Genomic DNA, 13398 nt, shown 5'->3' with positions numbered 1-13398 from the left:
TAAAAAGCACCCAAAAGTCATATTTATCTGAAGATGGTAGCGATAAAAACTACAACTCTTCCTTCAAAAAACAAACCCTGACATAGCTCGGCCGCGGGAAAAATAACAATGTCACGGGTCTTAGAATGCGGCGATGCGGATCCAATTGTTGTTCTTCCAAGATGTGTTTTTATTGTACAAAAGTAGTAAAAACATTTTTAAAAATCTCTAAAAACTTGGTGTTGCAGTAATCGTGCTGATCAGATAAGAAAGTTATTCTATTATTTTTATGGAATAGTGAATACTGTGAAAACAAAACCAAAAACAATGGTGGAATTCCTGGAATTTATTTTTTTTATCTCTCCCCCTCCCCGAAGAAAAACTGTAATAAAAGTTCTACAACTCATTATACGTACCCCACAGTGGTGCCATTAAAATACACAACTCATCCCCCCCCCCCAAAAAAAAAACAACAAAGAGCTTTGTCAACAAGTTACGGCTCTTGCAATGCAACCTTAAAAATAGTTTGGTTCTTAAGGCAAAACATAGGCTGGTCACTAAAGGGTTAACCATATGATAAGCAATGATAATAATCTTTATATAGCACCAACATATTTGGCAGCACTTTATAAGTCAGACGGAACGTAGATAACATAATACATTCCATACAGTATTAGACCAATGGACAATTTGAGCAATAGGGGTGAGGCTCCTATTCTCAAGAGCTTACAGTCTATGAGGACATCGGGGGGGGGGGGGGGACAAGAGGTACAAGGGCTGGGGCTGTACAACAGTCCGGACGTCTTGTATATAAATAGGGTAGTATGCATAAAGCTATAGGAGCCTCCCACCAGCCGAGATGAAGTGTATTGGGGTGTGTGGGGTGAGGGGGACACAGTGGGATGATGGATAAGGTTCCGAGGGGGAATGTAGAAGTGGGGGAAATGGAGAAGAGTTAGGCCCCTTCACACGAGCGTATGCGTAGCGTTTTTGCGGAATGAACGATGCTTTTTTGAGCGCACATGAGATTCTTCACGCATCTTCTAGCGCATCTAGCACGCATTTGCTCTTCCCCATTGAATTGTATGGGGACTTTTGATGTGCAGGAAAATAGAGCATGCTGGGGGGGGGGGAGGGTTGCAACCAAAATGCACAGGAAAATTGCACATATGATTTAGCTCCTTGAAATCACGCCCAAGAATGTCAGGCGCGATTCGCTGTCGCCCGTGTAAATGCACCGTTAGCAATGTCTCCGGTCCGTACTGTACGTGTTCGCCACCTTCCTTATACTACGTGTCATATCGACTTTTCTTCTGTTGCTAAATCCTTGTTAATTGGGAGTTTTCAGAACTAGGCAGATTTCTGAGCTGTATATGTGTGGGACAAGCGTGGGACATTACTATGGAGACGACATGTTCATACGTGTGTGTGTGGGCGTATGTGTCTGCATGTGCTGACTGGTGGATCGTGTCCCAATTTGTGTATTAATAGCTTCCTCTAAACCTATAGGGCTCCGCTTCTTAGCTGGAGATGTGCTGCTTCAGTGCCTGGAGTGCAAAGCAGATATTGCAAACCTCATCTGTAGATAATAACCTCAACTATGTTATAATAGTATATCTCACAGCTAGAAAGTAAGCTATGCGATATGTTGGCCAACTTCAGAAAATGGAGATAACATTTGAACAGTGTACACAATATGGCCAAAGTATGTGGACACCTGACCATCACCCTTATAGGAACTGGTTGGATATTCTAAAATCATGGACAGTAATATGGAGTTGGACCCCGTTTTATGGCTGTAAAAGCCGCCACTCTTCTAGAAAGGCTTTCCACAAAATTTCGAATTGCGTGAAATTGTGCCTAAAGGACATTTGTGAGGTCAAGTACTGATGTTGACCTGGTCTGGTTCCAAATCATCCTGATGGTGTAAGATGGGGTTGAGGTCAGGGCTTCGTGTGGGCTTACTTGGGTTCTCCACTCCAAACTTGTCAAACCATGCCATTATGGACCTCGCTCTTTGTACAGCAGCAGTCATGCTGGGACGGGAAGAAGTCTTCTCCAAACTTTTGCCACAAAGTTGGGTGTGTATAATTGTTGAAAATGCCTTTGTTTGCTGTAGCATTAGTATTAGCTTTTACTGGAGATAAGGGTCCTAGCCCTAATTCTGACCCTGAAAAACAGCCCCATGTCGGTTTCCGTTCTTCACTACTTGTTACAGAAGGCTTTATACATTTGATAAGGTTTACCAGACAGCCGGCAAGCTTAGATTTGTCCATCATGCTGTCAGATAGTGAGTTATCACTTAAATGATCACAGAGGATATCATTTCAGCTTAGGGAGAGTTCCTAGAAGTTGTGGGGAGACTTTTAAAGCCACCCATGCTCCTCTGGGAAATATGTAAATGGTAAGATGAAAAAATATCTCTGCAGTGCCATCTATTGGATGGCAGCATTCCTGCAAGTCAATGTCAGACTTTTTAACAAGCCTTGTAACAATGACTGGGAATTCTGAGCCAAAGCCCTCTCCATAAGGAAAAGACAACTAGGCACCTGTTTTGGGGTTTTTGCCCCTCAAAGACGTTTCTGGCTTGGTTAGTGAAAGGCATATGACCTGGCTTAGGAAGGGTATTGTTTCTCCTTAGGGAGAGCACCTAGATGGTGTGAGAAGACTTATGAGGCCGTCCTCGCTCCTCTGGGAAATATGCAGAAGATGGAACAATACCTCTACAGCTCCATCTAGTGGAAGGCAGCATTTATGCAACTCAATGTCAGACTTTTTAACAAGCCTGGTAAAACATTTCTATTCATCGGAGTCCAGTAGCAACTTTCTTTACACCACTCCACCTGATGCTCGGCATTGTGCATGTTAATCTTAAGGCCCATTTACACGGAGCATTGACCGCTCAAACAACAGTTTGAGTGACAGTTTTGAGCGATCATCTATGCATAACTCTAAGTAGCTAATTAGCTACTTAAGAGTTAATGCAGGTGAAGCGGGATACCACCGTGATAGCTCGGAGAACAATGCAGCTGTTTTGTATATGCAAACAGCTTCATTGTTCTCAGGCTTTCAGCTGGTGTCCTGCTGAGAACTGCCAGCGGGATACCAGCTGAAAGAATGCTATCAGCATCGCCCGCTGAGATATCAGGGGGCGGCGCTGATAAGGCTCACTGCTCATTTCTAGCTGGCTAGAAATGAGCGATGAACGAACTGTGCACAATGGCCGCGCTTGAGACGCAACGATTATCGCTCAAGAGACAGCTTATGCTGATTACGCTTCATAGGAAGCCTCATGTACTTTTAAACATTTTTAAACTCTTAAAGCGACTATATCCTATATTGGTAACACTTATAATATCTACTGCAACTCAACATATGTATTCTCATTACTCAGCGTCTTACGCCAACATATACATATCTCTGATTTCTCTTCAGTTCCTCCTGGCAACAGCAAGGCACATGGTGTTCTCATCACTTCTTTACATAACTATTAGCATCTTCTGTCACGTCTCATTAAAGTGACACAACTGCTACATACATCATCATACTGGCCATAGGCCTCTACCTCGAATTTCCCATAGAAGCAGCGTCCCCACTTATGGAAACACATAAAACACATCATATACGATACTAAAGTCAAGAAGTCGCAACATCATCATCATCAGCTAGCGCTTTCTCTCCCATATTACTCTATATTTTGCCTGCTGCGTCATCTTAAGCACGTGTCTTGCTGCGCCATCATATTTCCTTCATCATAATATCTATCACATACCTGCATGAACATCATATTACACTCTATGCGCATCAACACTCCTATGCAGAACACAACTTCATCACTCATGATAAACCCATTAACCCTTGCAAGGTCTTGTATAACCTGACTAACCTATGGCATCTGAATAGAGACCCCTCTCCCCGACCGTGGCTGGTGGAGGGGAACAAACTGCTTGTCAGCACTTCTAATAGGCTGAATAAAAAAATCACAGCATGTTCTATTCTTCTCCAACTTTCGGATGTCCAAGTCAATGTGCTGTGTCCAGAACATCGGACAGCATATGGACGGGATGTTTGAGTGTAGTCCAGTACGAGCTGCACCTGAGAATCTCGGGTGCAACTTTTCCCTAAGATGTTCATTTACATCACAGCAGTTTTAATTAATTACAAACATTTGTGACAATGTGCCGGCAATTATTGGAATGAGTCCTAGGAGTACTCGTGTGAAATGCACCAATATGATGGTGCCAATCCCCAGTCATTGTTACAAGGCTTGTATAAAGAGTCTAACATTGACTTGCAGGAATGCTGCCTTCCAATAGGTGACGCTGCAGAGGTATTGTTCAGATGGAACAATACCTCTGCAGCGTCACCTACTGGAAGGCAGCACTCCTGCAAGGATATTAAGAAACAGGTGCTGTGGCAGAGGTAGGCTAGGATCCTATGGTATTTAGCAGGAGAGCCTTTCGAACGTATGCCCCAGACATATGCAAATGTATGCTTATAGATTTGCATTCAACTACCGTTACGTTCCATAAAAAATTGGATATTGCATGTTATATGGGATTTTTTTATGCAGTTGTATTGAAAAGTGTAGTTGAGTGTACTTCGCAATAAATTTCAGGCTTTGAACATCTTCTGGCATAAATGCTGAGCTTCCATGACAGTCATGGCTTGAATTGAGCCTCATATATTCTTAAGCGCATAGTTCCCTTTAATTTCCATAGCTGAAGCTCTCACAAACAGCGGGGTCGAATTCACAGGAAGCTATTAACCAAGGAACCTTGTTTTCAGGGGCGTAGCAATAGGCGGTGCAAAGGTTGCAATCGCTACCGGGCCCTCGAACCTTAGGGGACACAAAGACCTCTGTATCATATAAAAAAGCACCAGTGTTATAATTGGCACATGGACGATTGGGGGGCCATGGTACAGATTTTGCATTAGGACCCCCTATACTTGGCCTAATTTTTTAAGATTTTAGCTGTGTCCCTGGATGCTAGTGTTGCATTGATAGGTTTCTTAAGAAAGACTAGAGATGAGCGAGCACCCAAGTGCTCGGGTCCACGTTATTCGAGTCAAGCTTTTCGGCAAATTCGAGAGCTCTACTCAAGTAACGAACCCCATTGACTACAATGGAAGAGTCGAGCATTTTTGTATGTGGGACGTCGGGTGCCGAGCTATTTTTTGTTGTTGTTGGTTTGTGTTCTCTCTCTCCCTCTCCCTCTCTCTCCCCCTCTAACCCTCTCCCTCTCTCTCGAGTAACGAGCACCATCGAGTACACTAATACTCGAACGAGCATCAAGCTCGGCAGAGTACGTTCGCTCAACTCTAAGAGAGACCCAACAATGCATAAGAAAGTTATGGAGGGGCACCTCATGCTGAACTTTTTCATCCGGGCCCACAAACCCTTAGCTTGGCCTTTGCTTGTCTTTATAAAACTTTTTAGGACTAACCTATACCGTCCATGGCAGTGCAGATGCAATTTTGGTGTTTGTTTAATTACTTGGTGTTACAATTGATGTACTGAAGCTATAGGACCGCGGTTCAGGCCAGCTGGGGTACATCTTCATCAAGCTTGTGTGTTCTTCTCAAGTTGAAATGGCTTTCTTCTCGGTAAATTAGTGTTTTTCCATAGTCCGAAGCAGTAATCGTGTGCTGGTACAATGTAGATAAATTGTAATAATGAGGAACAAACCAAATTGGGTCCATTTTTGTTACTGAACTCCTTTCTGTATGTTTGTCCTATGACAATGTTTTCTGTTCACATCGTTCTAGCCCTGATGCACGCATTGGTGTTTGGAAATGTCACAGCAATCATCCAGCGTCTCTACGCGAGGAGGTTCCTCTACCACAGCCGAACCCGGGATCTGCGAGATTACATCCGAATTCATGGGATCCCCAAACCTCTGAAGCAACGCATGTTAGAGTATGTGCAGACTACGTGGGCAGTGAACAATGGCATTGATACTAATGAGGTAAGAGAATGTTCACTCGGCTTATGTGTTTACTCCTTCCCTCTGGGGTAATGTCCTCCCACGGAATGTAGAAGTTACCTCTTTAACCCTTTTATGGCCATGAGTCATTGATGCTCTTGTGTCCATGGCACATTCTGCTGTTCTGGTACTCACACTTTCACAAATTTTATAACTTTTTTTGCTTTTCGGGTGACATGTCTACATAAGGGCTTGTTTCTTTGCAGGAAGAGTTGTGTTTTTCAATGGTACCATATAATGCATGGAAAGACTAAATGGCACGAAATGGAAAAAAACCCACAATTGATTACACCATTGTGCTGCCTTTATTCTGTGGGTCAATACAATTACAGGGATTTATAGTTTCTTTATATAGTAATACATTAAAAAGAAAAACATTTTTAATTTAAAAAAGTAAATAATATTCTAAGCCCCAAAACTTTATTTTTCCGTTGATGGGGCTATGTGAGGGCTCATTTTTTGTGGGGTGACCTGTAGTTTGTATTAGCACCATTTTGGCAAACATACAAATTTTGCTTGCTTTTTATTACATTTTTTGTTTATTGGAGACGGAGTGACCATCTTTTTAAAATTTTTATTTTAAGAAGAAATAAAAAAAATTTATTTAGCTTATTTTTACTTTTTATTAGTCCCATAAGGGACATTATACAATATAATTCAATATGGTATTGCATTATACTATATTTTAACAAGCTTCCTATTAAACATGCCATAAACATGTCTTTAATAGGCAAAAAATCATGACAGCCCTGGGGGCCTTCAGAAGGCCCCAGGCTGCCATGACACTTGAATGACACCCCCACCATCTTTTCAGAACTGACAGCAGCATGTAAAGAGTTAACAGCCCCCATCAGAATTATCTCTGATGTCTTCTGCCAAAGTCTCCCAAATTTGCTCAATATACAGCATAGGCTGTGGATGGCAATAGACTTCCTAACTGCATGGAATATGTGCAATTAGGACGTATGTAGCCGTATACATGATGGCAATGAATAAAGGTGCAAAGGCACATAAAATAAAAGTTGATGAAAATGGATGATTTCACCCTAAATAATCATTCATCAAGTGAAATTATGAATGTTTTTTTCCCATAGCCAAACAAAGAATTCGTACTTAACAAAAGATCTGTCATTCAAGAAAGATGAATGTCCTCAGAAACATTGATAGACCTTGTCAATGAACATCTATGGCCCATTTGAAGAACTGTAATGGCCAATATGAACTAAAATGTGTACGGCTGCATTGGCAAAATGATCTTTCAGCAGATTACTGTTAGATCAAGAGTTATTCAACCATCAAAGTAATTCCGTCTAAGGTGTATGGCTTCCTCTAAAGGAGATGCATCAAGAAGGCAACCACTCTTTATATACCCTTTTAAGACAATGGAGATCGTGGAGCTGGCTCCTCCACTCAGGACCAGCCTCTATAAGCCATTCTGGGTGACTTTGAGTTGTCCTTGTATTTCAAGGATGGCCGTTCATCTGAATAGTCGGAATGCAATACTGCATTTCCCAAAATGACTGGTTGGCTGCGACTTCTGCTGGCAAAATCAGCTGTTTGCCAGAGATGTCGGGAACTGTTCGCCATATGGGCAGCATTCCGATAGGGGTTGTCTCTGATAACCCCTTTAAGTAAGGTCTACCCATTGGTCTAGTTTACAATAATTATTTTCATTGTGTATTTTTATAGTTGCCAGTGCAAATGCACATTCTTTCTTGTCATTGTGTTTTGTTTCCTGTATTGAAGGAGTTACACAACATTATTGGAGGAGCGGCAGTAAAATTATCAATTTTGAATATGGTAAAATAGTGTTTATCATACTTTCCACACAAACATTATCCATTTGTATACTTCAGCCCTTTAAAAGCAATTCCTTTTATGCTTTGCAGCTATTGCACAGTCTTCCAGATGAACTACGAGCTGATATTGCCATGCACCTCAACAAGGAACTGCTCCAGATGCCACTGTTTGCCCTTGCAAGCCGGGGTTGCCTGCGCTCTCTGTCACTTAATATTAGACCTTCTTTCTGTACTCCGGGCGAGTATCTCATCCGGCAGGGAGATGCTCTGGAAGCCCTCTATTGTGTGTGCTCAGGATCCATGGAAGTCCTCAAGGATGGAGTTGTCTTGGCCATACTGGGTGGGTAGTGACAGTGTGCTATTAGTAAAAAAAACTTACTACATTCATGCAGCCCTTAAACTTTTTTTCATAAAATAACCCTCTTTTTATATTTATGCCGTCACAAAGTTTCTAATTGTTAGTGTGTGAAAGGCTTTATCTATCATTTCCGTCTACTGTAAGTCGTGAGACACTTAAAAATTGTGTTCATTAACAGAAGGCCTTTCAGCCAAACTGCAAATGTATGCACCATTCATGCTCAATACATCATGCTATACAAGCCAATACTGCACCACCTATATGGTGACATGTGTCATGTGATGGTGCTTAGTAGCACTCAGTCACCATGACATGGTTATAGAGTAGCCATAAAGGATGATACATATTCCTGGCCAGCAACGATCAGCTCATCCTCCAGCCCACTGTAAGTTCAGGGAGGCTAGATGTCCTCATCAGTGGTCAGGGCTGGAAGCATAGTAGACGGCTTAGCTCCCATTGACATTAGTGGGAGCGATGCCTTCTATTACACTTCCAGCTCTGACTGCAATGAGGAGCTAGAAGTGTAGTGGAAAGCATCGCTCCCGTTAATTTCAAAGTGAAAAAGGGTAGCCATCTATTATACTACCAGGCTTGACCACCAATGCAGACATCTGGCCCTGCTGCATGGACAGTGGTCCGGGGCATCAACTGATTGGCAAGGATCCCAAGAGGTGAGCCCCTGCTGATCAACTATTGGTGAGCTATTCTGAGGATAGGTCATCAATAGTAAAAGTCCCGGAATACACCTTTAACCCTTTGCAATCCAATTTTGGATTCAGGGTTTCCTAGGGGGCTTTCTCTTTCTGCCATTTTACAATGGCGCCATCTGCTGGCTAGAGCCAGTACTGCAGTATGTGACATGCCGGAAAGGCCCCCCCGACAACAGAGCAGCCAGTAATCTACAGTAAAAATACCCTGCTGGACGTCTTCCGACATCAGTGCTCTACAGGCTCCAATCAGAATGTCTTTAGACGTCAGACAGTGGATTGGAAAGGGTTAATTTCACTTTCCCTCTAGTGTGTTGGTGGGGATCACATATTTTCTTTTTTAAAAATGTAGGATGGTATGAGCACAAATCCTTGAAATGTTTGTTTTCATATATTTATTCATGTTAATGATGTTCCTTATGTATGTTTCATTTTATTACTTTAAAGGGAATGTATATTTTTTTACTAATTACAAGCAAATAGTGAAATATTTTCCATTTCTCTAATCTGTTTTTATTTTCTGATTGTAGATTTTTTTGTCTAAACTTGACTATGGGGGTGGCCATCTTGCCTGAACTGCATTTAACAGCATTTAGAGATGTGCTTTACAGCAGCTTCATGGGCCATTCATACAATGCACAGGAGGGGATCCATTGACTTGTATGGAGACTATTCCATATAGATAAATCACTTATACAGATATTTTTATCTGGCTCCAATGGATCCAGAAATAACTTACTATATGTTTCTAATACAGTGTGCCAACAGTGATGGACATTGAATATGAGTCGAAGTCTCCTAACGTGGTTTGTACTGATACACTACAGGAGCATTTTTGCTGATCTTAAAGGGCCACTCCAGGAAAAATAAATTTTTCCATGCCTGCCCCTCTCATTGACTGTCACACCCTGGAGGTTTCCTCTGTGTATTCCAGTAACTCCCATGGAGTGCAGCCCCCTATCTGATGCTTGTCAGGCACCATCTTGAGGCTGAGATTTTTTTACTTTCAGTTTCACACAGCAATAGTTGAGGCTATACCATTCTGCCTGCTGACAGGATAGTTTAATTATAATTACCTTCTATATTCTTCTGTATAAGCTATAGCCCATAAGTAAAAAGTCAAGAGGATGAGCTGTGATCTCCTCTATTATAACTGTCTGATAGGAGCCTCTAATCATCATCAGTAACTATGACAGGAGTGCCTGTATACCCCTGCAGGCAGTTTCTGTGGTAGATCCATTTAACAGCAACACGCTAACTGAGAATCTGACTAGAAAATGAATACATAACCCCAAGCAGATCTGAGCTGGTCAGAACTGAGACCACATGACCAGAATTGAGATCACATGACAGGAGTTTCAGAAAGAGAGAAATAACTAACCAAGGTAACACTAGCTCATTTTTATACTGGGGGGGATAGCTACATATGAATGAATGGAAAAATCACCAGAGTGGCCCTTTAAGGACTGTGAAAATGGTTCTGCTATAATGTTAATGAACCTTTGTTACATATCAGGCCATACCTTCTAGTTGTATTTGAATGACTTATTGAATATATCTTTAACTGTAGGCAAAGGTGACCTGATTGGCTGTGAGGTCTCTTTTGAGGACACAGTGATTAAAGCAAATGCGGACGTCAAAGGCTTGACATATTGTGACCTTCAGGGGATCAGTCTGAAGGGACTTCGTGACACGCTATCACTCTATCCAGAATATGCATATAAATTCACAAGCCAGATCACACAACAGCTCAGTTACAACTTGGGAAGCAGCAGATGTGAGCCGGAGGTAAGTAACTCCAGGCAGCGCAACAAGCAAAATGATATATTTTTAATGTGGGCATAATGTTATGACCCAAGACGTGCTGCAAAGCTGAATGCAAATATTTTTGAAATGTCTCTACACATCGGCTGCAGCAGTCGCATGTCAGGACAACATATCATTGCTGGGGCATTTCAGAATAAACACACTTTAACCCTTTCCAATCCAATTTGTATCCTGGTTTTCCTAGGGGCTTACTCTTTTTCTGATGTTATACTGTTAAGGACCACTAGGTCACATTAACCTTTCAGGCCTTGGGTTCCAAATTAGTCCGTACCTGGATGCATCCCAGAAACCAAGAACTAAACACTTAAAGATAGTTATCAGTTCCCACAGATACGTAGAGTTGAGCCGCGGCAGATATACAGCTTACTCTGCTTAAGGCGTGCGTACACTGAGCATTTATTGACTTGGTATAGTTCTAATACAGGAAAGGAATGCGTCATTAGTCACGGCATTAATCTCATTGGCTTAGACAAACATTTAAGAATCATGCATTGTTCAGTAATAGCGTAACGTGAGAATACATATGAAATGTCCTTCGAATGTTTATTCCTCCCGGACGGACGTTATCTCGTCCTCCCTGGTCCTCCCTTGTATTCACTTTGTGATTCAGGAGGCTGTAGTACAGTCAGTTCCTTTGTCCAAGTCTCCGAATGGAGGTGTGGGAGGGCTTCTTCTGATAACAACTGCGTCCAGACTTGGTTCTCATGAAAAAGAACAGAGACACATCATTAGACATTGCACCGCACCTTCTGCTCTAAAGTTATTTCTGCTTGAATTATTGTTTCACTACGCACAAGCTTATTTATATATTATAATGCTCCATTTTGTATCTAGTGGCCATTTTGAGACAGATTCTTTATTTTTTATGGACCTGTACCTTCTCAATCCCCCCTAGAAACTGTCTCAAAATAAACGATACTTTATTACTTCTACAGGACGGGGTAAGGTTTGCTTTACCTATCTCTAGTTTATGGTCTATGCCCTACTTATCATTGTTGGTCAGCTGTCCAAGGGCTAATCCCTTCCCCGACGAATAATCCTAACTAACTAAACGCGAAGACCTATTAGACACAGAAGGGATCTACAACACATATGCTACTCTATTCTAATGGCTGGGAAACTAGAGTGGTCACCCCTGCTTCTGCTGAGACAGATCCATAAGGGGACAAATCGCTCTGTTGTATTATAGGCATATAGCCATTGCCCGGGGTCTCTTTATCAACATATACAGGAACAATAGGCACCATTTGATCTGTAAGCTTAGCACAGGAGCGTTTTATGCAGGGCACAATACAGACAGAAAGTAGCAGGAGTATGATAAGAGTAACCAGAATCCCTATTCCTATCTGCATCAAGAATTGTTTCCATTGTCCGGTCCATGCAAACCACTCATCCCAGGGGTAAGTTATCCCAGAATTACACTTCAGCTCTTCTGACAATGTGGCCAATTTCTTTATTGCGATAGTCACTTTACCTGTGGGGCCTGTATTATCTGGAATATACGTACAGCAAGTTTCACCAATCATTTTACAAACACCACCTTTCTCGGCTAGTATCATATCCAGAGCCATTCGGTTCTGGAAAGTCATGGTGGCTGTGGGGCCTAATTGATCAGCAAGCCCTTGAAGTGCATCTCTTGTATAGTTCACGAACCTTTGTTGGTTGTAATATATATCAACATTCTTATTGATGGTTACTATTCCAAACAGGGACTCAAATCCGGCCTTAACTTGATCCCTGGCTTTAAACTCATCTGGCACCCCCCTTGGCACTCTGATTGGATCTATATATATACATGTGCATCAAACCTGCCACCTGGATCGTCAATTTCTCTCTTAGCACGATGCGGTGTTGGATTCTCACCCTCAGTGTAGTCTTATTGATTGTATTAATTTGTTCTGATCCCTGAAACTGGGGGCTAGTGTACAGTAGTCAAAGGTGTATGTGGCTACTTGTGTGTGTTAGCGGAATTGTACCACAATGTCACTGTGACAGCCACTTCCGCCCAGGTCCCCAACCCTGCCCATAGCCTGTAAAGGATATGCAGGATCATGAATTCTGTGCTCCGGGACCCAGGGCCTTTTTGCAGTGCGAGGTGTGGATCCAAGTGGACTTTCTTTCGAGCTTGACTGCAGTTGGGGTGGTGAACAACATCTGGTAGGGACCTTCAAACCAGGCTTTTCTCTCAAACTTTTTCACATAGACCCTGTCACCTGGTTTTTAGATTGTGACACTCACCTGTAGGACCTGAGAGAGAAGCAGAGACTACAGAATGAGTTATTAACAATTCCTTGGAGAGACCTATGACAAAATTAGCAAGAGAATCATTCCCCAAACTCAGTTGCTGTGGTATGGACTTAACTAAGAAAAAACTAATGGAAGACACTCAATTCAAGATTTGTCCATTTCCTTCATTGCCCATGGATCTTTTTTCCCACTACTCTGTGGATGGTAGAGTGTGTGAAAGGCCTTGGATATACCCAAAGCAGACATGATGTGTTGCATTATTTCACCTGTGAAGTGTGTACCTTTGTTTGACTCAATCACTTCCGGTGCCCCGTACCTGTAGATTACCTCGTTCATGAGCTTCCGTGCGGTTACCTGCTTATTTACTTTGGTAACAGGGTAGGTCTCCCACCTGAAAAGAAATCAACAACAACAAACACATATTCATGCTTCCCAACAAGTGGGAGCTGAATGTAGCCAATTGGCAATCCCTGAAATGGGTAGAGTGGCCCAGG

The 13398-nt window shown here is 42.2% G+C and overlaps 1 protein-coding gene across 1 annotated transcript in view; it reads left to right on the top strand.

The window, feature by feature from the left end:
• Positions 1–13398, top strand: part of KCNH3 (potassium voltage-gated channel subfamily H member 3) — a 71746-nt gene that overhangs the window by 42443 nt on the left and 15905 nt on the right. The window contains exons 10-12 of the mRNA XM_066585548.1: positions 5749–5948; positions 7856–8105; positions 10401–10618. Coding sequence (XP_066441645.1) covers positions 5749–5948; positions 7856–8105; positions 10401–10618 — 668 coding nt within the window. The remainder of the gene's footprint in view (positions 1–5748; positions 5949–7855; positions 8106–10400; positions 10619–13398) is intronic.

Source organism: Eleutherodactylus coqui, chromosome 1 (assembly GCF_035609145.1).
Source record: "Eleutherodactylus coqui strain aEleCoq1 chromosome 1, aEleCoq1.hap1, whole genome shotgun sequence".
NCBI lineage: Eukaryota > Metazoa > Chordata > Amphibia > Anura > Eleutherodactylidae > Eleutherodactylus > Eleutherodactylus coqui.
This window is presented reverse-complemented; position numbering and strand designations above follow the sequence as displayed.